Source organism: Podarcis erhardii, assembly GCF_964252035.2.
Source record: "Podarcis erhardii genome assembly, chromosome: 12".
Classification (NCBI taxonomy): Eukaryota; Metazoa; Chordata; class Lepidosauria; order Squamata; family Lacertidae; genus Podarcis; species Podarcis erhardii.
In genome coordinates this window covers 19,310,194-19,332,777 of record NC_138513.1, presented here as the reverse complement: position 1 = coordinate 19,332,777, position 22,584 = coordinate 19,310,194, and the positions used below count along the sequence as shown (strand labels likewise).

General features: G+C 41.8%; 1 protein-coding gene across 5 annotated transcripts in view; it reads left to right on the top strand.

Annotated features, from left to right (window-relative positions):
• Nucleotides 1-4,041: 4,041 nt before the first annotated feature.
• MLLT10 (MLLT10 histone lysine methyltransferase DOT1L cofactor) overlaps nt 4,042-22,584 on the top strand; it is a 100,818-nt gene continuing 82,275 nt past the window's right edge. For 2 of the 5 annotated variants that reach the window (XM_081881926.1, XM_081881924.1), the window contains exons 1-3: nt 4,042-4,791; nt 12,507-12,586; nt 13,962-14,016. In XM_081881926.1, the coding sequence (XP_081738052.1) occupies nt 4,623-4,791; nt 12,507-12,586; nt 13,962-14,016 (304 nt within the window). In that variant the 5' untranslated portion in view covers nt 4,042-4,622. Of the gene's footprint in view, nt 4,792-5,498; nt 5,635-12,506; nt 12,587-13,961; nt 14,017-22,584 lie in introns of all 5 variants that reach the window. The other 3 variants (XM_081881928.1, XM_081881925.1, XM_081881927.1) reach the window with 2 other exon arrangements.

Here is a 22,584-nt window from a genome sequence, read left to right as displayed (position 1 = left end):
AAAAGCTGTGAATTCAAAAACATTTTCCCCTATCATCAGCCTTTACATCTATTCCTGAAAACACACCCTAACACCCAAACTTAAAAACCGTAACTTGAAAGTAAATCTCATTGATTTCAAACTTGCCTCAAGTAGTGTGCTTAGGAATAGGATGTAAAAGGTTTCCACATTCATATCATATGGATGTTAATGGCTTACTATGTGTGTAGTACATTGTTGTAAAGCCTTTCTCTTCCTATTTTGCATTTCAATGGTTCTTTCCAAATGCATTGTTTTACAAAACCACCAAGAGGCTATCTACATTTTGTCATCAAGTTCCCTGCAATGTTTTAAAATAGGATCATAGTCCCTCTTTCAGTCTATATACTTCAATTCCTTAAATGAAACTAAAGTTAGTACAATCAATTTAAAATAAAGTTTAATGTATTATTATAGTGCAATACAATTTACCCTGGGGGGTTTTGTGCCAAAAATCAAAGTTTTATGTTGATCATTCTGTTAATATACAGCATATATACTTTAAAAAAAGAGAGATTTGTTTAAAATGCATCCAAAGGTTTTGCAAAATACATTTCTAACATATACATTTTAGTTTGGGCAGTTCTTTTATCATGATTTTCAGTTGACATTGCTTTACATTCTAGGAAGGGCCAAATTTTAAATGATACTGAATGTGAAAAATGAACTGTAGAACTATATGAAGCTTAATAGTGTTCAAAAGAAAAAATACATCCAAAGCTTTTACAAACTGGAAGGAAACATAGGCTGCAATTTTATTACAATGTACTTTTCCAGAGTATTGTATCCCTTAGGTTTCTTGTCCATTGTATGCTTTGCTAAACAGCAGAACCTTGGTGCTACTTAATTCTGAAATTTCCAAGTCCTCAGCATCCCTGACATTCACCCTCCCTTTGCTACCTTAAAGTCCAACTCCATCTGTCAGTGCACCTATCTGTATTAATTCAGTCTCCCACAATAGTTCCTAGTAGATGCAGACTGACTTGTTGAATAATGCTGCTTCAGTCACTCTGGGTCTACTTTGTAGTGAAGTGGTTGGTATCTATTTAGTTCTTTTGGTCTCCATTAAAAAAGAATAAATATGAGGAATGATTTATGTTTAAATAAAACATTTTATTTGGTCTCCATTAAAAGGCATATAGTGTGTATATTTCCAATGAAAAGGGCAATGAAGAAACAAGAATTAAATTAGTCTGTAAGGTAGCAACAAACTGTCTACAAACTAGAGTTCAATTTAGGCCACAGTTCTAATGCTGGGGTTAACAATATGACTGGGAATACTTTTTAGAACTTAGGTATCATTTTCCCGAAATAAGCAAAAATAGCTTTGAAATACTCTTCACTCAGATCCACAACTCATTTAAAGCTGCAACCCTATCTACACTTTCAAAGAAGACCCATTTAATACAGTGAGGCATACTCATGAGTAAATATGCAGGAACAGGCTAATTTTTGAATCATTTAGGTGTATATGGGTCAATAGAGTTGACAGTGCAATCCTATATATTTTTTCTTACAATAAGTCCCACTGTGTTCAGTAGGGCTTACTTCCAAGTAAGCGTGTATGGTTTTAAAGTCCGAATTAGTTAAAACAGTAGTTTGGTTTGATAGGAACACAGTTATTAAAGTGGAATCTAATCCTTTAAATAATTTTATTTAAATAATAATGTAGCTTTCAGAACATAAGGAAATTAATAAATTACACAATATACTTCTAATTTCCATATCTTTGAAGGACTGAAAGATAATACACATGATTGAAAGGCAATACATGTTTTTGTACTTAGGCTCTAGGATTTTAAGTATCACTCTCCATTCTACATATTTTTTCTTTGCTGTAGCAGGCACATGGAAATACAGGCACTTTGTGAAGCATTTTTGTATGGTATGTCAAAAGTTATTGCCTCAAAATGCTAAAACTGGATTTTGGGGGGATATTGCCATGCAGCATACAGATGAATATTTGGCAGATCACAAACACTCCAATGACCCTGTTATGTTAATCAAAGTGCTCAGCTATGCCTTCTGTAGGAAATGACACTCACCACTCCCTCTCCCTGTCCTTCCTCCTCTATCTAGAAAATTTCACTTCAGACTTTAAAGGACAGCAAAAACTGACCCAAGATATCCCTCTCATAAACTGCAGGCTCTGATATCCCAAAGGAGAATAGTTCTGCACATCTCTCTCTTTAAACAGCAGCTCTTCACAAGCCCACATATCTGCAGATGTGTTAAACTGTTCTTTATTTTACAACTTCTAACACACACACACACACACACACACACTTAGGACAATACAGATGGTTTAATACTGTACACTTGATTTAAATTGTCTTCATGTCAGGCAATAATGCAGTCTTGCAAAATCATACAATTTTACCAGTCTATGCATAAAGTCACTTTAGCATGATAATAGGGAAAAATCAATGGTATTTTACTTGTAAGGCTTTCCCTTCACCTTCTTCTTCACAAAAGTAGCAGCCCTGGGGCTAGTGGAGGAGGAGAATTTTGCAAAGCTGCATTTAATCTCCTTTCAGTCTTAACAGTAGCCACAATTAGTTCCTTCTGCTACAGTTCTACCTGCTTATAGTGGATAATTGAAAAGCTTGTGATTCTGATAACCTGAACCATCTCGTTTTTTACTCTGCTTTTTGAAATATATAAAAGCAAACCCAACAATCATTGATCAAAATCTGGAAAACATGTCCTTTTAAATTAATCTAGATAACAAAAGCATCTAAGTTTAAGGGGATGTGCATATTTCTAAAGGGATAAGGCAGCCTGTCTTTTCCCTGGTTGTGTTGTCTGCTCAATTCTAGTTTTAACAACAGCCATGCAGAAAGACCTCTGCATGCATGGTACTAAAAGATATGGCGAGGCCAGGATGAAGGTAAGGAGAACATGAGCATTTCTGCAGGATTTGTGCCGTGGTCTCTAGGTTAGCCAAACAGAAAAGTGGAAATGTATCAGTTCTGCCCTTGCAGCTAAAGTGATGCAAGAGAAACCGAATTCCAAAGGGATATAGTTATATTACCCGTGTTTTATAGCAACTAGGGTAATAGAGTTTGACTAAGTAGTATGTATGTGCACACAGAGAGATTAAGACGCTGTTTCTATAAAAACAAAGAATTCCAGAGAGTACTTGGGAAAGTTTGTCACCATAAAATAGTATTTTTAGATGCCACGGTGCCCATTGTTGTTCATAGACACGATATATATTGGAAATGCAGCACATTCAAACAAGAGGGGGAATTTTGGAAGGATTAGCTAGCAATCCGAAATTGAGGCTGGGGACCCTTAAAGCAGGAAGGAAGTGCCCCTGAAAGGAATTCCTGTTCCAGGAGTTCGGGATCATCCGGGTGGGAGAGGAATCCCGCCGCATCAGCCAAGAACAGAGAAACGGAATTCAACATCCCTTGAAATGCAAAAGAAGAAGAAGAGCCTGTTGCAGAAGAAATGCAGGTCGCATGTGTGCGTACACTCCCCCCCCCCGCCATCCCAAAGTGATCAAATTTCTAGGTGATCGCAATCGTTTTTGTTTCACTCAGGCTTTTGACTCTGCCCAGCTGTTTCAGCTGCCTGGCCTCGTAAACACACGAGAGGATGCGGTGCGTGTGACGGAGCGAGGAGCGGGAAAGTATAAATCCCGCTGCTCCTCAAGGTGTCACAGCGGCCTGAGGGAAATAAAGAGAGACTGACGAAAAACACGCGCGCGGGCGGCGCTGGGATCCCTCGGGAACAGAAGAGTGTGTGATGCCATCGTTGTATGATAAGTTAACACGTGTAAGAGAGGAGGCGCACGGCTCGGGCCGGGCCTAGTTTGGCACTCGCACCACACACAAGAGCACGAGTCCCTCAAGGCAGGAGGAGCCCGGCCGCGGGAGTGTATATTTGTCACTTGGCCCTCCGCCCCAGGGGACACCCCCCCCACCTCGACCGCCCCCGTCACGCCCACGCTCTGACTGGGCACCCGCTCAAAAAAGAAAACGGTTGAGAGCCAGCAGGGCAGCGCGCGACGCAGAACTTCGCCCAGCGAGCTCGTGTTCTGCTGTCGGCCCATGAGCCACCGCGGGGGAAAAGGAGGAGGAAAAGCGAGAGAGCGAAGGCTGCTGCTGCCGCGTCGCGGGGCCTTCGCCGAGGAGGCGTTGCAGTGCGCCTGCGTGCAGCAGGCCCCTGCTTCTGTTGCCTTTTTCGCGTTGCTGTCTCTCTCTCCCTCGCCTTCTCTCTCTCTCCGCCCCCCCCCCCCAGTCCGTGCGGCTCGCAGGACTGTTGCCGCTGCCAGCAAGCCCTTAATTCCTTGCTGGAGATCTCCCAAGACGGACTGGGTACCTGCCCGGCCGAGCCGGCGCCCAGCGAGGAACTTGGAAGGAGCCCCTTATCCGCCGCTCGGCTGTTGCTCTTGCTGCTGCCGCCGCCGCCGCCGCCGCCGCCACCAGCGGCCATGGGTCCCACGTCCCTGCTATGGAGGCGGTACTGGCGGCGGCGGTGGCTGAGCGACTGAAGGCGGAGTGCTGCGGGGCAAGAACTGAGGCGGCGGCGGCGGCGGCGGCCGGGGTCTCTCCGGTGCCGGGGGGTGTCGTGCTGACGGTGTTTTTAACCCTTAGATGGTCTCTAGCGAGCCGCTGTTGCTGCCTGTGTCACTGGAGGGCGAGTTCTCCAATAGTATGAAGGAGATGATCGGCGGCTGCTGCGTTTGCTCCGACGAGAGGGGCTGGGCCGAGAATCCGCTGGTTTACTGCGACGGGCATGGCTGCAATGTCGCAGTGCATCAAGGTGAGTGAGACGGGCCTGCTTCGGCCAACCTCTCTTGGGTGGGGGTGGGGGTGGGGTGGGGGGTAAAGACACAGAGAGAGAGAGGGCCGGGGGGGCTGCTTTCGGAGGCGTCTCTTTTCCCTCCCCCCCCCATGTCTCTTCTCTGTCTCTCACACACGCGTCACAAGTCACCACTTTATGGAGTGCGCCATCCACGTCTTTCCCCTCCTTGCTTGCAGGCGTGGGTCGCCTTCCCCCCGTCCCCCTGCCTCCTCCTGACTCTGTTGCTGGCTGTGTTCGTGGATACTTAAAACTCAAGGAGGCGGGCCCGTTTTAGGAAAAGGGAGATGGGTGGACCCCCCTCCAAAGATGCTGAGGGCGGCCGGGCATGTGCTTTTGGAGGAGGGGTGGCCAGCAATGTCAGAAACAAGGTGTGCTATCCTTGTGTGTGAACGAGTAAGTTGCGTGTGTCGCCCTAGTCGTTACTTCCTCATCCTGTGTGAGTGCCTGCCCTTCCTCCCTTCCTCCGCCCTTAGTAGTGAAAGTAGGCAGGAAGGGAAAGGTACGGAGCAGTATCAAAACACTTCGACGTGAGCTTAAGAGAGTATGGGCAACGTGCGCTTTTTTGCTTTTAGCAAAATTGCCCCTGCCTGCTACGTCGGTATCCCTTTGCACTTTTTGGCACGTCCTCGAAAAGTCTTGCTCCTCCTCCTGTCTCCTAAACCTAGGTAAGAAGGCAGAAAACGTGTTTGTCAAAGGGAGAGAGTTAGCTGTCATGTGACTGCCCCTTTCCTCCCGACTGCCTCTGCCGGAGCGTCCTTTGGCTGGATGGTGTCTGCTGGATGAGGAGACTTCCTGTTTGTGGTAGGAGAGTGTTGGGGGAGGGGAGGAAAGGGGCACCGTTTACTGACTTATCCTTTGATGGTAGATTTGTTTGGATTAGTGGAGGGAGAGCAGTTGGCTGGTGCCCAGCTGAGTGGCTGTGTTGCTGTTTTGCTTGCTATAATGAGCACAGTGTGTCTCTGCTTGTCTCTGATGATCTGTATGAGTTTCCTTTACGTCTGGAATATGTTACTGTTGCGGTCGTAACTTAGAGTATGCGAGTACATGCATGATAGTACAAAAGATCCAGCTGATCCAGATTGTTTTTTAATCCTATTTGTGAGAGGTGGCTGCAGGGCTACATAGTTTGTGACTAGTTAGAAGGAGCACTGGAGAATGGAATAAACTGTCATTCCTTCATGTGAACTTGTCTATCATGAAAATCTTCAGGAATTCTCTTCCACCCGAAGGGTGACACCTTGGAACTAATCTTTTTATGTTTCCAGTGTGCATGCATGTACTTTTTCTAGAATTTCAGGTCTGGGCTTACTATTATTTGTTACAGCAAATGCCAAATCTTTAGAATTGCAACTGTGTACCTATGTGTTTGATTCAGTGCATTGAAAAAGGGGTCAAGGTGTCTAGCATGTGCTAGAGGGGACGCGGGTGGCGCTGTGGGTAAATGCCTCAGCGCCTAGGGCTTGCCGATCGAAAGGTCGGCGGTTCGAATCCCCACGGCGGGGTGCGCTCCCGCTGCTCGGTCCCAGCGCCTGCCAACCTAGCAGTTCGAAAGCACCCCCAGGTGCAAGTAGATAAATAGGGACCGCTTACTGGTGGGAAGGTAAACGGCGTTTCCGTGTGCTGCGCTGGCTCGCCAGATGCAGCTTTGTCACGCTGGCCACGTGACCCGGAAGTGTCTCCGGACAGCGCTGGCCCCTGGCCTCTTGAGTGAGATGGGTGCACCAACCCCAGAGTCTGTCAAGACTGGCCCGTACGGGCAGGGGTACCTTTACCTTTACCTTTTACCTATGTGTTTGATTCAGTGCATTGAAAAAGGGGTCAAGGTGTCTAGCATGTGCTAGAGAAAGAGGAGGGATGGGACATTGTCCAAGTCAAGGGGCAATGTGAAACTTCAGCTCCCCTCTCATTTCACAAAAGCTTATGCGTGTTTAGAGGTATGAGATTTCATGTGAGCAACCAGGAAATGGGCCGCAGATGGTGACCTATTACAAAGTGGTGCAGATGTGCCCCATCCCCTTTCAGCATGACTATTGGATTGCAGAAAAACCTTAGTTTACGTGCACCCTACAGTATATTGTTTGTGGAATCCTCTGTACTCTGTAAACTGAAATTGATATCTATATTTATAGTAAGTCTCAGTTTTTAATGAAAGTGAGAGACTGTGGCATCTGTGCTCTTATTCAGTTTCCCACACATGCAGCTAACCAGCTTTTTCTTCTGTTGATGTGGTTATGAGTTTGCAAAATCTTTAATCTTTAGTCTGAGAATGGGAAATAGGAAGTAAGTAAGAAATTGAAAGTGGAATAGGGAGACTTATAGGAGGAGTTACAGTACAAAAGTACTCATGTGAGACTAATATTGATTAGTGTACTTGTTTTGCTTTTAAATCACAGTTGCACTCTAGGTGTGTAATTTGATTCGGAAAAAACACCAGAAAGCTTGATCCTGTGCATGTTTTCTCAGAGTAAATCCCATTTAGTTCAGTGGGGTTTACTCCCAAGTAAATGCACATATAATTTACATTATCTGAAAAATAGCTGCAAATGTCTGGTTTGTTATATCATTGTTTGGGTCTGCACTAGGGTCCTCAAAGTTATTTGCAATAAGGCTTGGCTCTCTCTATGGAAATTAAATTAAATACTATTAATATACTGTGGGAAAATCAAAGTACTATTTCCTTTATATTTCAGGAAAGCTTTACCTGGGAAAACTTCACTCCCAAACTTCTATTATTGATTTCATGTGTACCAATAAACCTGTTGGAGGGAGCTAGACATTCATGGAGAAGAAACAGCTTAGGGCCCCCCTCTTCCTGTAGTAGCTGCTATTTCCCCAGGGGCCCTAGAAGCAAGGTGACTGTGCAGCAGGACAGTAGCGAGAAACAGCTGTCATTCCTTTAGTGCTCCAATCTTCAGTGACAGCATGTTAAGTAAAGGAATCTGAAATTGTGGGAGACTTTTGTAGAGCTGCAGAAATAACGTGAGATGACACCTTAAAAAGGGAAACCAGAGCAATCTTCACCTGAATAGTTATTCCATTTGAATTGGTTCTCCTTGTGGGGAATGTACTTACACATGCAAAGTATGTGAACAGTACAGAAATAAGTATCCCCTTCCTCTAAAGTAACTAACCCTCTTTGGTTATGTAATGGCAGCCTAGGACACAGAGACTAAGCATGGCGTCTGATGGTGTCCTAACACTGAGGAGTAAATGGAGTAGGACATAAACATTTTCTTCTAGATAAGGAAAGGAGAGGGGTGCTAGCATGGAAATTTGCTTTAAGAAAGCCAGTTACTTTTGCACAACTTATGTATTAAGAGAGACCCTGTATTTTCTTTTTTGTTCTGGTTAGAGGCATTATGAGGTTTATTCCATCTTTTTGGACATGCGGACAACACCATTTCCCAAAATTTCTGAAATCACTTTGGCTAATTAGGTGATAGAAATATTCGGCTCTGTTTTGGAAAACATTCCCAATACACCCAAGATTTTTATTAATTCAGATGCAGGAGCCACTGCAGTTGTGGTTGGTTGGGAGCTTCAGCCTACACTGCAAAGTGTATCTAAGGCCCCGTCTCATGCATACATATCTGGAAATAAACCCAGTTTAATCCATGCAATTTAACTTCCAAGTAAATACACATAAGATCATACTGTGTGCTGTATAACTCAAGCTATCCAGAGATATAGTGCTGATCTGATGCACTAATGAATTCTCAAGTAGAATTCTATACGATCCGCTGTTCCAACTTAGTTTTGTTACATGCTCTCTGCTTGTGCACATATTCAGGGTATTTAGCTTTATGATGCAGTTGAATTCTGGACTATATAAAGCCTTGGGCTAGTTGATCTGTTTGCACAGTGGTCTCTGCAATATTAATTCCTAAGCTCAGTCATGCCTGTGACACATGGATTTAGAGAGACTTGCACATATGTAGCATTTCATCATAAATTATGTGAGGGCAAATTGTTGAGGCTTAAGAGCAAGTATAAAAGGTATAACCAGCATTGACAAATGCTGATGGAAGGCAGTTTTGAGTACATATACCTGTTCTGAGCTCCAGAATTTCTCACTTTAATTGTATAAAGCGCCATGTGCATTGATGGTGCTATATAAATAAATGTCAGGGATAATAATATGTACTTGAGTATAGATTTGACTTCTTAAGTTTCATTAATCAGGATGGGACTGCACAGGTGTGCAGGGTTATTCACATTGCCTGAGTAGACATGATAAGGACTGTAAAATGTTTAATTTCCTTCTTCTCTGGAGCAGTACATGGGTGTTTTCTATTGTATTTCTCTCACTTGTCCCCTCCTGCTGCTTCTGCAGTCTTTCTTGGAATCTGAAATATCTCATCTTCCTCTTGGGCCATTTAAGACCAGAAGAGACTGTCCCTGGCACACTTCCCAATATGGGGAAAATTACACTTTGGCCCAAATGCCTATGGGAATGAGTACAGAGTGCTGCAGTTGGTGAGCACTTTGTTGTAGGGATGGGTGTTTTCATTGGGTTTACACCTGATAAGCTTGTGGCTGCAGAATTAGAGCTTTGGATGGATATGCAGAGTCTACAAACAGCAGGTTTTGAGGAGCCATGGAATGAGAGCCAGACAAGAGAGGGATCAGGAACCGTGAAAAAAGTCTAAGGCACAAAGCATAAAGAGGAACCAGACCTCAGGAGTCAGAAGAGAGACAGTGCAGTCAGTTTATACCGTACATGCAAAAGAAGAACCAACATCACAACTGATAGTAGCCAAGGTCACAGCTGGGTAGATTATTCAGAAGGACTGGGAGCAGGAACTGTGGAAAGAGTAAAAGGCATAACAGGAGGCAGGTCACAAGAGATGGCAGGCTGAGAAGCACAAACAGGAGCTTAGGTATGCAAGGTCAAATGGATTATTTAACTTTAGACTTCAGATTTGGGTCTAATTGGGGGAGGCTTTATCTCCAGCAAAGTGTGAAACTAGAGAGGAGTCATGGAAAAGATCAGGCACATAAGGGTGAACGCCTTCAAGTGCCAGTGATTCAGTGGCCACATTTAACATATAATTGTAAGCTAAAAACCTTGGCTTATACACCATACTTTGCAGGAGGTTTATGCTAGTGCATGCAGGCTGATTGCTGTCACTTTGTTTCTTCTTTTGCATGAGCAAGTAAACAAACTAGGAAGGGTTAACTTGGCATTACTTCTAAACCTGGGATCGTGGGTTGTTTCTCCCTAACAAGCCAGGTCTGTAAACCAAGTATCTTGAACCAAACTTAAGTCAATTTTAAGCCAAGGTTTAATGATCCTGGGTTTGGATATAATGCTAACTCTCCTTTTCTCGGGTTTTGCACTCGCAGGAAGCATGGAGTGAAACAGAGGTAACTGGGCACATGCAACATGGGTTGTTTAGCCACAGTTCATGGCTTATTATGTGTGAGTGCAGCCATTGTTAAACAAGAATTCAGGTTCAAGATGAGACTGCATCTTTGGGCTAATGTGCTTTCTTCTGTGATAATGCTGCACATATCCTCTGTTGTGGTATATTAGATAACAAGAGTACTGATTAGAAATGGACATACTTTTGAGTGTAAAAATGACTCTCCTTATGTTTTTGGATAGTGTTTTTATAGTGACACCTACATGTTGTTGTTAAATTTGGCAGTCTGCTCTGCAAGGCTGTTTTTATACAATGTTTTTATTTGTAACACAAAAAAATGCAATTTGTGTACTTGGAAACAATGGTAGTTCTGTCTTTGCTTTCAGTAGGATGTGGATTGCACCCAGAATTGTGCAAGTGTCGGTTATAAACTCATTTGGCTGTAAATGCCTTTTGAAATTAGTAGAATTTTCTTTCTTTACCATACTTGACTGAATCCGGTCTTTTTGGTGCGTGTATGTTGTGTGTGTCTGCATGCACATTTAGACCACAAGATTTGATACTATAGGAAACAGCCAGCCTTGGTTCAAGAAGCTCTGTAGGTTTGTCTTAGTCCACATGTTTCTCCCTTCATTCATTAATGGGCAAAAAAAGAGAGACACTCCCCCCCACTTTTGACAGAAGTTAACAAATTCTGTAGGCATACTAGGTCCCTGTAGAGTGGATAGTAAAGGTAAAGGGACCCCTGACCATTAGGTCCAGTCGTGACCGACTCTGGGGTTGCGGCACCCATCTCGCTTTATTGGCCGAGGGAGCCGGCATACGGCTTCTGGGTCACGTGGCCAGCATGACTAAGCTGCTTCTGGTGAACCAGAGCAGCGCACGGAAACGCCGTTTACCTTCCTGCCGGAGCAGTACCTATTTATCTACTTGCACTTTGACGTGCTTTTGAACTGCTAGGTTGGCAGGAGCAGGGACTGAGCAACGGGAGCTCACCCCGTTGCGGGGATTTGAACTGCCGACCTTCTGATCAGCAAGTCCTAGGCTCTGTGGTTTAACCCACAGCACCACCTGTGTCCCTTGTAGAGTGGATAATGCTTGCTAAATTACAGGCAACCAGTGTTAGAAGCTAGAATAGAAAAGCTAGGAGCCAAATGGCTTCTGGGACCTGGGTTTTGGGTGCCAAAGCAGAATGTCGGGGGGTGGGGTGGGGGTCAGCAACACTTTTAATTTATTATTTTGATAAGCATAAGAGAGATATTGTTAATATCACATTTTTAGCAGGAAATTGTTAATACATGTTTAATTTGGTGTTGAAATAAAAATATTGGTACTATACTTCGGTTTTCCAAACACTCTACTCTTTATTGTTAAACTTCTTAAGTAGTTAAGGATTGTCTATCCTTAACATATACTTTGAGGCTTCAAAGCACATACATTTCAGTAATCCTTAAGTGTCAGCCAGGCGCAAAAAATGGCACCTAGACTTTCTGAGGTGCTCGCAAATGGAGAATCTGTAGTTGCAAAATGTGCCTGGTGCCCTGCTAATTTCGAACCCTGCAGGCAGGTAGGTGGGATACACCTTATAAAAATGGATTTTGGCATAGGAATAACTAAAAGGGGTTTGCTTTATGATTACAAGCTAGACCTGTCTTTGTGAAGAAGCTATCCCATTCTATACTGACGTCTTTCCTAAGCTTGGCGAGCTAAATTTCAATTTTGTAGTGTACCTGTCGCCCTTTCACCTCACGATTTGGCATTTAACTTGTGTGGTAAGCGTAGAAGCTTATCTTCAGTTTTAGTAGACACTTGTCTGCAGCATTTTTAAAATGTCTATCACTGAGTCAATATTAAGTGGTTTAGGGTCCCTGCTTTAACTGATGCAGACTTGCACAGGTCCTGTCATTACCTAGGTAAGCTTACAATACTACTGAGGCATCAAATTTTAGCTTGGGGTTCTTCTGAATCCAATGCACAACCCTAAAATAAACTGATAACCTGTGATTTTTAGACAGATGAAATAAAATTTATTTACCCATTGACCAAGGGCTCCCACAGCATCCTTTCTTCCACCTCTCCCCCTGTTGAAGTTAGACTTGAAAGAAACATTCTATGGTAGCCAGTAGAATACATTATGGTGTGTGCTTGGTTGAAATGTATGTGTGGTGCCCGCAACAATTTCTCCAGTTTGCAAATGTACTCTCAGAATGACCCTTGCACTTATCTATGTGTGTATTGCAGGACTTATTTTTCTGTATAATATATGTATTTTTAATATGATTTTTTGGCTCTTTTCTCCCAAAATAGCATGCTATGGAATTGTACAAGTACCTACTGGACCTTGGTTTTGTAGAAAATGTGAATCTCAGGAAAGAGCAGCTAGAGTGGTAAGTTTGAATTGGTGTGTAATACTTGGGTGCATGTTTTAATCTAGTTCTTATCTTGGTAGCATTGCTCAAAATGTATTATTCTTAGCAGGGGGTGAAGCTTTCTCATTCTCAGGTTAACAGTGGGCATATATCCGCTGGAAGCCATAGAAATTCATTTTTTCCCCTTTGCCTGGATTTTTTCATGTTCTAGTTTTAATATGGAAGTACAGAGAGAACCAGGCAGGATTTTCAGTGCTGCTCAGAGGCTAACAGTTGCAGAAATACTGTACTGCATGCTTCATAGTTGTGTTTCCCACCACCACAACCTTTTTCTGGTGAGGGGAAAGGATGGCAGAGGATCTTGTGAGGGAATGCTAACCTTCATTTTCTTCCCCATTGACTCCCTGCAACAAGGGGAGAGAGAGAGAGAAGCCAGACACAAACACTGTGCCACCAGAAGTGTGGTACTCTGCTATCTTGATAAATGTTTTACTCACTGATTTTTGGACACCCACCACCCCACTGTGAGAATACACTGTAAACCAAAGAGAGATAAATCAGGTTGGCTCTGTAGCCTGCCTGCAATGCTCTATCTTCAACACATGAACTTCTTTGGGGTATTATTAATTCCAGTCTTGGAGGATACTTTTGCAAGTACCGATAAAGCTTTCTTATAATTCTGTATTGGCAATGAAGTAAAAAAGAAGTATCTATGGAGAACTGAAGTTCTGGATTTTGATATAACTGGATTTTGATATAAATTACTTAATAAATATAAACGACATAACTCTCCTGCTACTTTCAAATGTTTTGAATTTAATATTGGTTGTTTGATCTTAGCTTCATAATGCTAGTGTGGAGATAACCAACTTTAATTTGAATTCTGGATATGGTTAGTATTGTACTAAACATCACAGTTTCAACATAAAGTTTTGCAATAATGGTTGGTATTGATTCTTTTAGGCCATAACATTATGTGGCTCATGCAGAACAGATCTATCTTGTGGGTTTTGATACAACAGTGTTGCTTTTAGCACTGTCACTTGGAGCAGTGTGTGTATGCAGAAGCACACATGGTTGTCTTATTTGTGTCATTGTTCCTGTAAATACAGAACTTAAAGGCTCTGGAGGTTTGACTTGTCTGTAATTTAGAAACTGAGCTCCAGAAATGGCCATTCTCATAAGTAGCTTTAGATGAATAGAAACCATGGGTGTGAAATGTTGGATACTGAGCTGTGATTTAAGACATAGATATCTGTTAGAGAGAGGTTTTTTAACTTAAGGAAAGCATCTATATTTATGAGAAAGGAGACAAATAGGAAATGGGTCAACTACAGAAAATATTTGAACGGTACCTTATTTCTTGTTTTAATAACTGTTTGCCTTCCTGCAGAGATGCGAATTATGCCCTCATAAGGATGGTGCTTTGAAGAGGACTGATAATGGGGGTAAGTCTTTTACCTTTTCAAAAAAAGTCTCTAGTAATTTAAAGATTTTGTTCCTTTTTCTGCAGTTCAGTTGCATAAACTGATAAAATTGGAACGTAGCTTGTGTGGTTAAGATTTTTGGAGCCCCACATATAAATATTCTGTTATTCTAAAGAGCTCTGAACCTTAGGTATTTCAGGGTTTGTATATTTAATAATTTAGGTGCTCATCACTGTAAAATGTATTTATTCTTGCAGCATGTATATGAGAAATCTTATCTTCCTCTTACACATGGAGAATGAGAGCACTGCATCATGCTAGAGGGCTGTATATAAATTGTAGACTTTAATTTTATGCAAAAATAATTCAGTGTAAGTGAACAGTGAAGGTTATTTAATTCCTTCAGTGGCTATGGTTTGCTAACTCAAGTGGCACACTTAATATGACAAGCAACTACTTGATGATACCACCTGACTTTAAAATGGTGTTTCCTTCTCCCCAAGCCAGCATGGCTAATGATCAGGGTTGGCAAAATTTGTAGTCCAGCAATATCTACACAGCACACACTAGCTTGCCCAACCCTGCACCCATCCATTATAGAGAGAGCACATGGAGAAGGGCTCCTGAAGAAGGTCTTTAAACTTGTGGCTAGGCTCATGTAGAAGAAGAGATGTATCCATGACCCACACCATTTAGGCTCATCAGCACTTTGAATTAGACTTTGGAGCCAGTGCAGGTTGTTTGTATTAAAATACATGGAAACTTATCTGTGCTTAATTTTTTTCATTTTTGTGAAGGCTTAATTTGGGTTTCCGTGGTGATTACTTTCCTTTTCCATGGTTCCATGATAAAGTTTTATTTTATAGACCCATCTCTTTTTGAGACTTTTTGAGGTGGCTTACAAAAAGCAGAAATAGGATAAAAGATAAAAACATGGCACTAATACAAACATATTTATACTCTCATTTTAACTTACAAGCCAGGTTTCTTGCTATAATGCTTTTTAGAGGGAATCAGTAACACATGATTTTTAAATTTTGGCTAAGAGCCCCAAATGTGCTTATTAGAAGAAAGCAAAAGTCTGCATTGCTTACTTTAGCTTAGCTTTAATTTGCCTAATGATTCATTAGCATAATTTTCTTGAAATAGGACGTGGATTATTATTGATGCAAAGCTATCTCTTATTCTGTGTAGGAGTCTAGTGTAAGAGATGAAAATATGCATCAAGAAACAAGTTGGTCTTGCCTTCATGCTACTTTGTTTGGAAAAGCAGCTCATATACTTCAAGAATTTTCAATTCAGCCTTGTCTCTGCTGTTGTATTACCACAATGAATAAGGTGTTAACTTCCATGAACTTGTGGTTACTGACATGGAATATGTGTATTAATTAGGGTACTCTCTTAGTGGGTAGAGGGTGCTGTTTGGGGGATGCAACTACTCCATTGTCATGGAAAGTTGACTTTCTGGGAGTATCTGTCAAGTCTTGCAGAGGTGGCAGGCTAATAAGGATTGTTCTCATCTGAAAGTTGATGGATCTAGTTGGTTTCCAAACTGCATTTTTGGTGCACTTGGCAGACTGTCCTGTCAAAGCTCTAGCTCAGGGGTGGATAACTACTTAGCTCAATAGGCCACATCTTTATCTTCCCCCGACCCCTGGGGCCCAACTTTGATGGGGGGTGGGCCACAACATGTCAGTTGACTGATAGGTGGGAATTTCTGTGGCGGGAAGCGGTCTGCTTCCTGAGCTCATTCCCTGCAGGGAATGTGCTGGCAAAGCAAATCCCAGCAAGACTGAATTTCCTGCTCTCCAGTTGGTGAGCAGAGAGTGTAGTCCTGCTGCCTACAGGATTCACAGTACTCAGCAGGATTTTACCCTGTCCCTTATCCATCAGGTGAAGTTACCCAGTGACACTGGCTGGTGGACAGGTGGGTATGTTTGGGGGCAAATTGCTTCATGGGTTAATTTGGCCCCTTGGCAGACCAAGATTGGTCCTCCACCACCCACTGGAACCGACTTGAGTATTGGACATGATGGCTGTAGAACAGGAGTAGCCAGTGCACCTCCAGATGTTGGCAGACTCCAACTCCCATCAGGCCTGGTCAGACTTGCTCTAGATATTCAAGGCAATTGAGAACAATGAAGGAACTGGATGATGAGGTGTAGAAAGGTGTAGGAAAGGTCAAGTTAGGTTCAGCTGAACACAGATTCTTTGGTGGTGTTTTTGAAGAAATCCTATCTTCACCACTGTTTTATCTGCACAGTGCCATCCACTGGAGCTTTTTCAAGTCATAAAAGTCCTGTTACAACATGACTAGCTCAATTTTTACTTTTAGATAGTTGATGAAATCCTTCCTGCTTCAGGCTTTGAGGGGAGGGAGTGAAGTCTTAAAGAAAGGGCACACACACTTAAATGTTTCTGGAACCTGCCAGATAGGTTCCCCACCCCCTTGTATTATGTTTCTGTATTTTAAATTGGTACTGTTCTTATATTTATGATATGGTATTAGCCAGCCCGAGGGATCCAAGGAACCATGTTTGGCAGCACACCAATTTAAAAATAAATATAAATGAGCTGCCGAACATTAAATTGCTATCTGCACAAAAATATCAGCCTCCTATTATCAACAATCTGGAGGATATGCTATAAAAATAATAAAGCCTTTAAAACTATTTTCAAAAGTTGCTTCTGGATAATGCTTGCCTAAAATGAAGATTACTTTCAACTTAATGGTAGGGTTTGCATGGTATTTATTAGGGGTAGGCTTTGCCAGGAAAATCATGTTTTTTCTTGCCCTGGGAAAAGCTATTTTTCTCATATTTTAAGACATTATAAAAATTGTTTCATTATTACAATATTATGTTTCAAGCTGTGTTTATGACATGTAGCTTATTTAGCGTTGAACGAGGAAATTATCATAGACCATGTTATATTTTTAGTTTTGTATTCTTTTAACAGAATTTATACTACATTAAAATCAGAATAGCATGTAAAAGAATGAAAATAATAATAATTTGGGATTAGATCTTAACTAAAGTTCTGCTGGTGGGAACAACCTATGGGTGGAGTTCATTTGGTAGGAAGCTCCCACTAGGATGTGGGGGGGGGGGACCAGTGGCATTTTCTGCCATTTCCCCCTGCATCCCCTTTGTTCCTCAAAATTGTGGTTTGCACCATTTGGTGACATTCTGGAACACCATGAGAAAGGGGTTGCTGGGGGAAGGAGAGGGTAGTGGAAAATGTTACCCTGCACTGCACCCTGGCAGCATTTTCTGAATTCCTATTCCTGCTGCAAATAGAAAGAGCTCTTCCATTCATAATCTCAAAATAACAATAGTAGAAGAACAAAAGTTCAAATTTTGAGGCATTAAGCAAAGATAAAGAGAAGAGGTTCAGTGGGCAGAGGGGCCTGACAGAATCCAAACATAAGACTGCACCTTGGTGGTCCTGTTGGAACTCCACTTGAAATTGACAATATCACTAACTGTTGCTATACCAAGCTTTCGTCATGTCCACTTACTGTAAATTGCCCCGTCGCATTGTTGCATTATACAGTTGTTTTTCCTTCTGCATCAGTTTCTTGTCTAATAGTATCTTACACTTCTTAAGAAGCTGGATACTTTTTATTTGTGTATTAGATTCACTAATTTAAATTCCAGTTGCATGCTGTAACTGGCAATGCATATCTTGCAAGATTTCCACAGAGGTCTTAATCACTGCATAAACAACTGACCTTATGTTTTGCTTGTTCTACTACTCTTAAATTGCACATCTTTGATCTCCAGCAAGATGCCCTGGAGTAAGAATGGATACCAGAGACACTTATTTTTTAAAGCTCAGTATCTCTGCAAAAACATTTGGGTATTAGTTGTTGTTTGTGTTTGTATGTGTGTGCTTTAAATAAATCAATAAGAGACTTAAAAAGCTGTGAGGGAGTTGGTTCTTTTAAACTGTTACAAAGCACCCAGTATTTGCAATCTTTCTTGTTTTACGGTTTTGTTTGGAAGCCTGCACTGTACACAACAAAGCTTTTTAGTTCAGCATATTTAGAACCAGTTATTGGATTGAAATCTGTTCCAACTGGATGCTGATCAGGAATGTTGTGCATCAGCATTCTTTGTCAGCTTTATAACAGGATTTCTGGAAGGCAGCTGCTTGGTTGAAAGCCAACTAACAATGCAATAGTGTCGTCATTTTTTTAAGGGTTAGAGTGGGGATCTCCTAAGCTTGTAAGGAATGTCACATGCTAGCTTTTGAGTCAGCAGCTTTCTCCTTCTGAATCTCATTAAGGCTCTGCAAGTTAAAAGAAAAAGCACTAATGCAAACTTAAGTTACCCAAGTGCTGTCACCGACTACTGCTAATATATTGTATTAAGTACTTATATCTGCTTGTAGCCGGATTCTGATATAAATTACTTAATAAATATAAACAACATAACCCTTCTGCTACTTTGAAATGTGAGATTTTAATATTGAACTCAGCTTCATAATGCTAGTGTTGAGATACCCAACTTTAATTTGATTGTTGAATCATCTGTTTTCAAACTTGGACTGATTTGTGGCTGTTCTTTCCTGATTGAAGCTGAGAGTAGGGCATGTTCGACACCACCTAAGTACTGGTGTGTTGTATAGTAAGCAATAAATAAAAAGAATACTAAAGATAGTCTGATAAAACAAATTAGTAGGTCTTCTAAAAGCAAATAGTTTTTGTTAAATTATTTTCATTCATTGTACAGAGAAGGGCGTTCAATATTGAGATAAGTTCTGTTTCCAGGAATTCGGAAGGTAGCTTCTTGTGAAGTTGGCACCTTCCATCTATTCCAAGTCATCTATCTGTTTGTATAGGAAGACACTGTGGTGCTCTTCAGGCATAAAGGGAATGATGCAGAGGGCCTTCTCGGTAGTCGCGCCCCGTGGAATGCCTTCCTGTAGATGTCAAGGAAATAAACAACTATCTGACTTTTAGGAGATATCTGAAGGTGTAGGGAGTTTTTAATGTTTGATGTTTTACTGTGCTTAGTGTTTTAATTTGTTGGAAGCCACCCAGAGTGGCTGGGGCAACTCAGTCAGATGGGTGGATATTATTAATAACAATAACAATAATAAATAAACAATGAGAGAGAGGGAGTGAGAAACCAGAAACCAACATAGTAGAAATGCACTCTGGTCTTGCCTTTCATTTTCCAGTATTTGGTGATTGCCTTATTCTCCTTTTGTTTTATGGACAAGATACCCTCCTGTTCTAGACATTCCTCTTGTTTCTGCCATCCATCTCAGGGATACCATGAGCAGTTTTCGAAACTCCCATTGTTCTAGGCGCATTTTGTGACAGGGAATGTCATTAGTGCAAGATGTTTCTGAGCTCAGGGTGCAGAACTGTGCCTAAGATTTCAGATTAAAACTGCAGAGTGGAAGGAAAGGAGGACCTTTTTCTGTCTCCCCACTTCCAGCTACTCTCTGAAGACTGGAGAAGAGATTCTCTTAAGAATATTAGGGGGGTGGGCAGGGGAACGACTAGACCATGTGAAAAATGAACATAATATTTTAGCAGCAGTTCATTCATTTTCAGCTTTGTATTCTTGTTATAAAAAAGTTCACCTAGACATTCCTTTGTTGCACCTATAACCTAGGTTTAAGGTGCCATTTAGCTCCTAGCTTTCATATCTCAGTTTCTAACACTGACCATGAGAGAAGCAACACCAAACTCCAAAAGTTCTCCCAAACCAAAGAGTAACTCTGATCAGCCCTAAGCTGGGGAGAAACACTTCCTCTTGACTCAAGGCTCCTTAGTTTCTTAACACTTTCAGATATGTGGTTGAAGGGCCATGTTGTAGGTGGGTTCTGCAAACAGTGAGAGAAAGTTATTCCCCCTTCAGGCATACTTAGAGACCATCCCTTACTTTCCCTTGCTCAGGCAACCCAAGAAAGATGCAACACTATTCCAATGCTATCCAATACTTTCTGGAGAGAAGAGTAATAGACTCCGAGCTAGTTCCAGAGGGATAATTACTTCTTTAAGGTGAATTATATTTTTGTCAGTATATTGAAGAAATCAGAAGACCTCAGAAAGGTCGTAGATCTCCACGCTTTGGCATGGAGCTGGGTCGCACTATTTCTGCACGCCTGTATTGTTAAGATTTCCTTGCATGAATAAATTTTATGGAGGACTGCTAACTGCCTCGTTGACTTTGCAATTGTTCCTTCTGCACTTCAGTGCCAGTTGTTCTGTCTCCAGCTCCTTCTTCCTGTCCTTGGTCCTAGTTACCAATAAGACTTACTTGAAGATGGTAGAGTACAAGTTTTATTCCTGTTTGTAAGACTACCTGGTTGTGTCTTTAACATGTGCAGACTACTGTACAGAAGCCCCAGAGGCACATGTTTTTGATAACTCTTTCTGGAAGCCAATTGTTTTTCTTTTCTTTTAGAGGGGGGAAAAACCTGTTATCTCTGGTCAAAGGAGATTTAACTCTTAGCCAGACTGTTGGAAATGATGGGTTTTAATTTCAGCTGACTTTCTTGGGCCTATCTACATGTCTGAGCTCTTCAGACATTCCTGCTAATCTTCAAGATCAAATTGCATCAAGATTGAACCCACATATCTGCATACTCAGGAACTCAAATGTCAATATCCCAGTGGACTATGGTGGAAAGGTGTACATATCAAAGACTTACTCATAGTATATTCAGAAGTAACCAATGCCAGCCTACCTATGTGGGAAGCACACTTCAAATAATTCTTCATCTAGGAGCTGTGGTCACACTGTAAGACATCTTGTAGCATCAGCTTCCTAGAGTTCTGAGTGGTCTGTCTGACTCTCAGAACCTTTGCTCTCCTGTTGGACAGAACAAATGTGTCTTTCCAAATCAACAAATACATGTGAAAAAGCTTATTGGAAGCTGTGTCCTACCTATGGAAAGCCCTTGCATGCCTTCTGTTGAGTGAAGCAGGACTCCTCCAACAGCCAGGTATCTGAGAGGCATCTACAGTGCTTGGATGGTAGTTGAGCAGGCAGCAAATAGGCCATTTGGAACGATCTCTAACTCTGGAGGTTCCTTCTGATCAGTTATGTTTGGGTTCCAGTTGTTGACTTGCATGTCTGCTGAAGAAGCAAACTAGGGACCAAATGTGGGTGCAGACATGAATTATGAAAAAGCAGACGATGCCTTTCAAATGTATTCTTAGTCCTTTTGTTTTCTGTAATCCCTATGACAGTTAGAACGATTAGATGCTACTTTGATTATTTCTAGGTGGCCAAGACGTTCTTGGTGGCTCTTGATGGCTCTTGATGGAGCTTCTGTGAACACTTCCTGCAGAGATGCACTGGCTGTGCAAGGAAGGGCTCTTCTCAGCCCCAGCTATTATGGTTGCCACCTTGAAGATGGAAAGGCAGGCCTTAGGCCTTACTAGCTATCAGGATGTCACCCAGTGTGACTTCCATACCTATGGCATCATTCAAGCTATAAATTATCCTAGCATATAATACTTGGAAGGCCCTTGTCAACTGAACTGTTCAGAATTGTCTGCTGTTATCTTAGTGAGGGATATAGTTCTGTTTGCAAGATGACTGGATTATGGTCTGCAGTCAGATACACTGAGCTTCAGTGTAATGCAAATTCTCACAATACTTGGTGAGTTCCTTAAGTAACATGCATTCAGAGGGTGCTAACTGCCCACTGTAAGCGCATAGTAGTGTTAGAACTTAATGTTGTTGCCTATTCAGAACCCAAGGTTTTTTTAACACATAATAATATTGGATACTTCTTATCTGGTGCAAATGTGCTAAAATTTTGAGGGGGGTGGGAAGTAATATCCTTATCTTGCTCAGTTAAGAGGACATTTCTGTCTCCAAAGAGATCCCAGCTGCTTTCAACATTCCCTGAAAAAGCAAGTGTTATGTCATGGGGTTTGTATCTAAGGGTTTGGAAGAAAGGAAATCTGAAAAATGATTAGCTCATGAAAAAAAGCTGTTTGAATGGAGCAGTGTGCATAAACAATATTAGCCAGGAACGCAGCAGGTCACTTTCTAGGACCCTGAACAGAAGAACACGTTATTTCTAGTGGCAGAAAGCAGATGGGATGCATTAGTTCCAACGTCTGTTATAAAAGGTTATGAGTTCCTGTGGAAAGGGGAACTGAAAAATGAACACCAGTGGCTTTCTGGGACCCCAAAGAAAGCTATAGCCCTAACTTCCACTTTAGTATAATCTGCTCTACATAAATCAGTGTTTCAGTTTGCCATAACCTCTTGTGGGCAGCTAGCTACTTGAAATACAGCAAAATTAATTTCCCAGCAGTTTTTTTGTTGTTAGGAGCACAAAGACATTGTTTCCAGCAGATAGCAACAGAAATAACTAAAGCCAAAGTGGTATTTCAGTGTAACTTCATGTATCAATCCTGGGCTCTTTTTTCCTCCTCCTATTAACAGCACACCAACCAGAATACATTTATCATTTAAGGCTTTATCTCAATAGTGTGGAGACTTTTTCAGCCTGAGGGTCAGGTCACATTATCTTATGGAAAACCTTCTGGATGTTGCATTCCAGTACTGGGTGGGGAAGAGGGAATACTGGGTGGAGCAGTAGATGCAA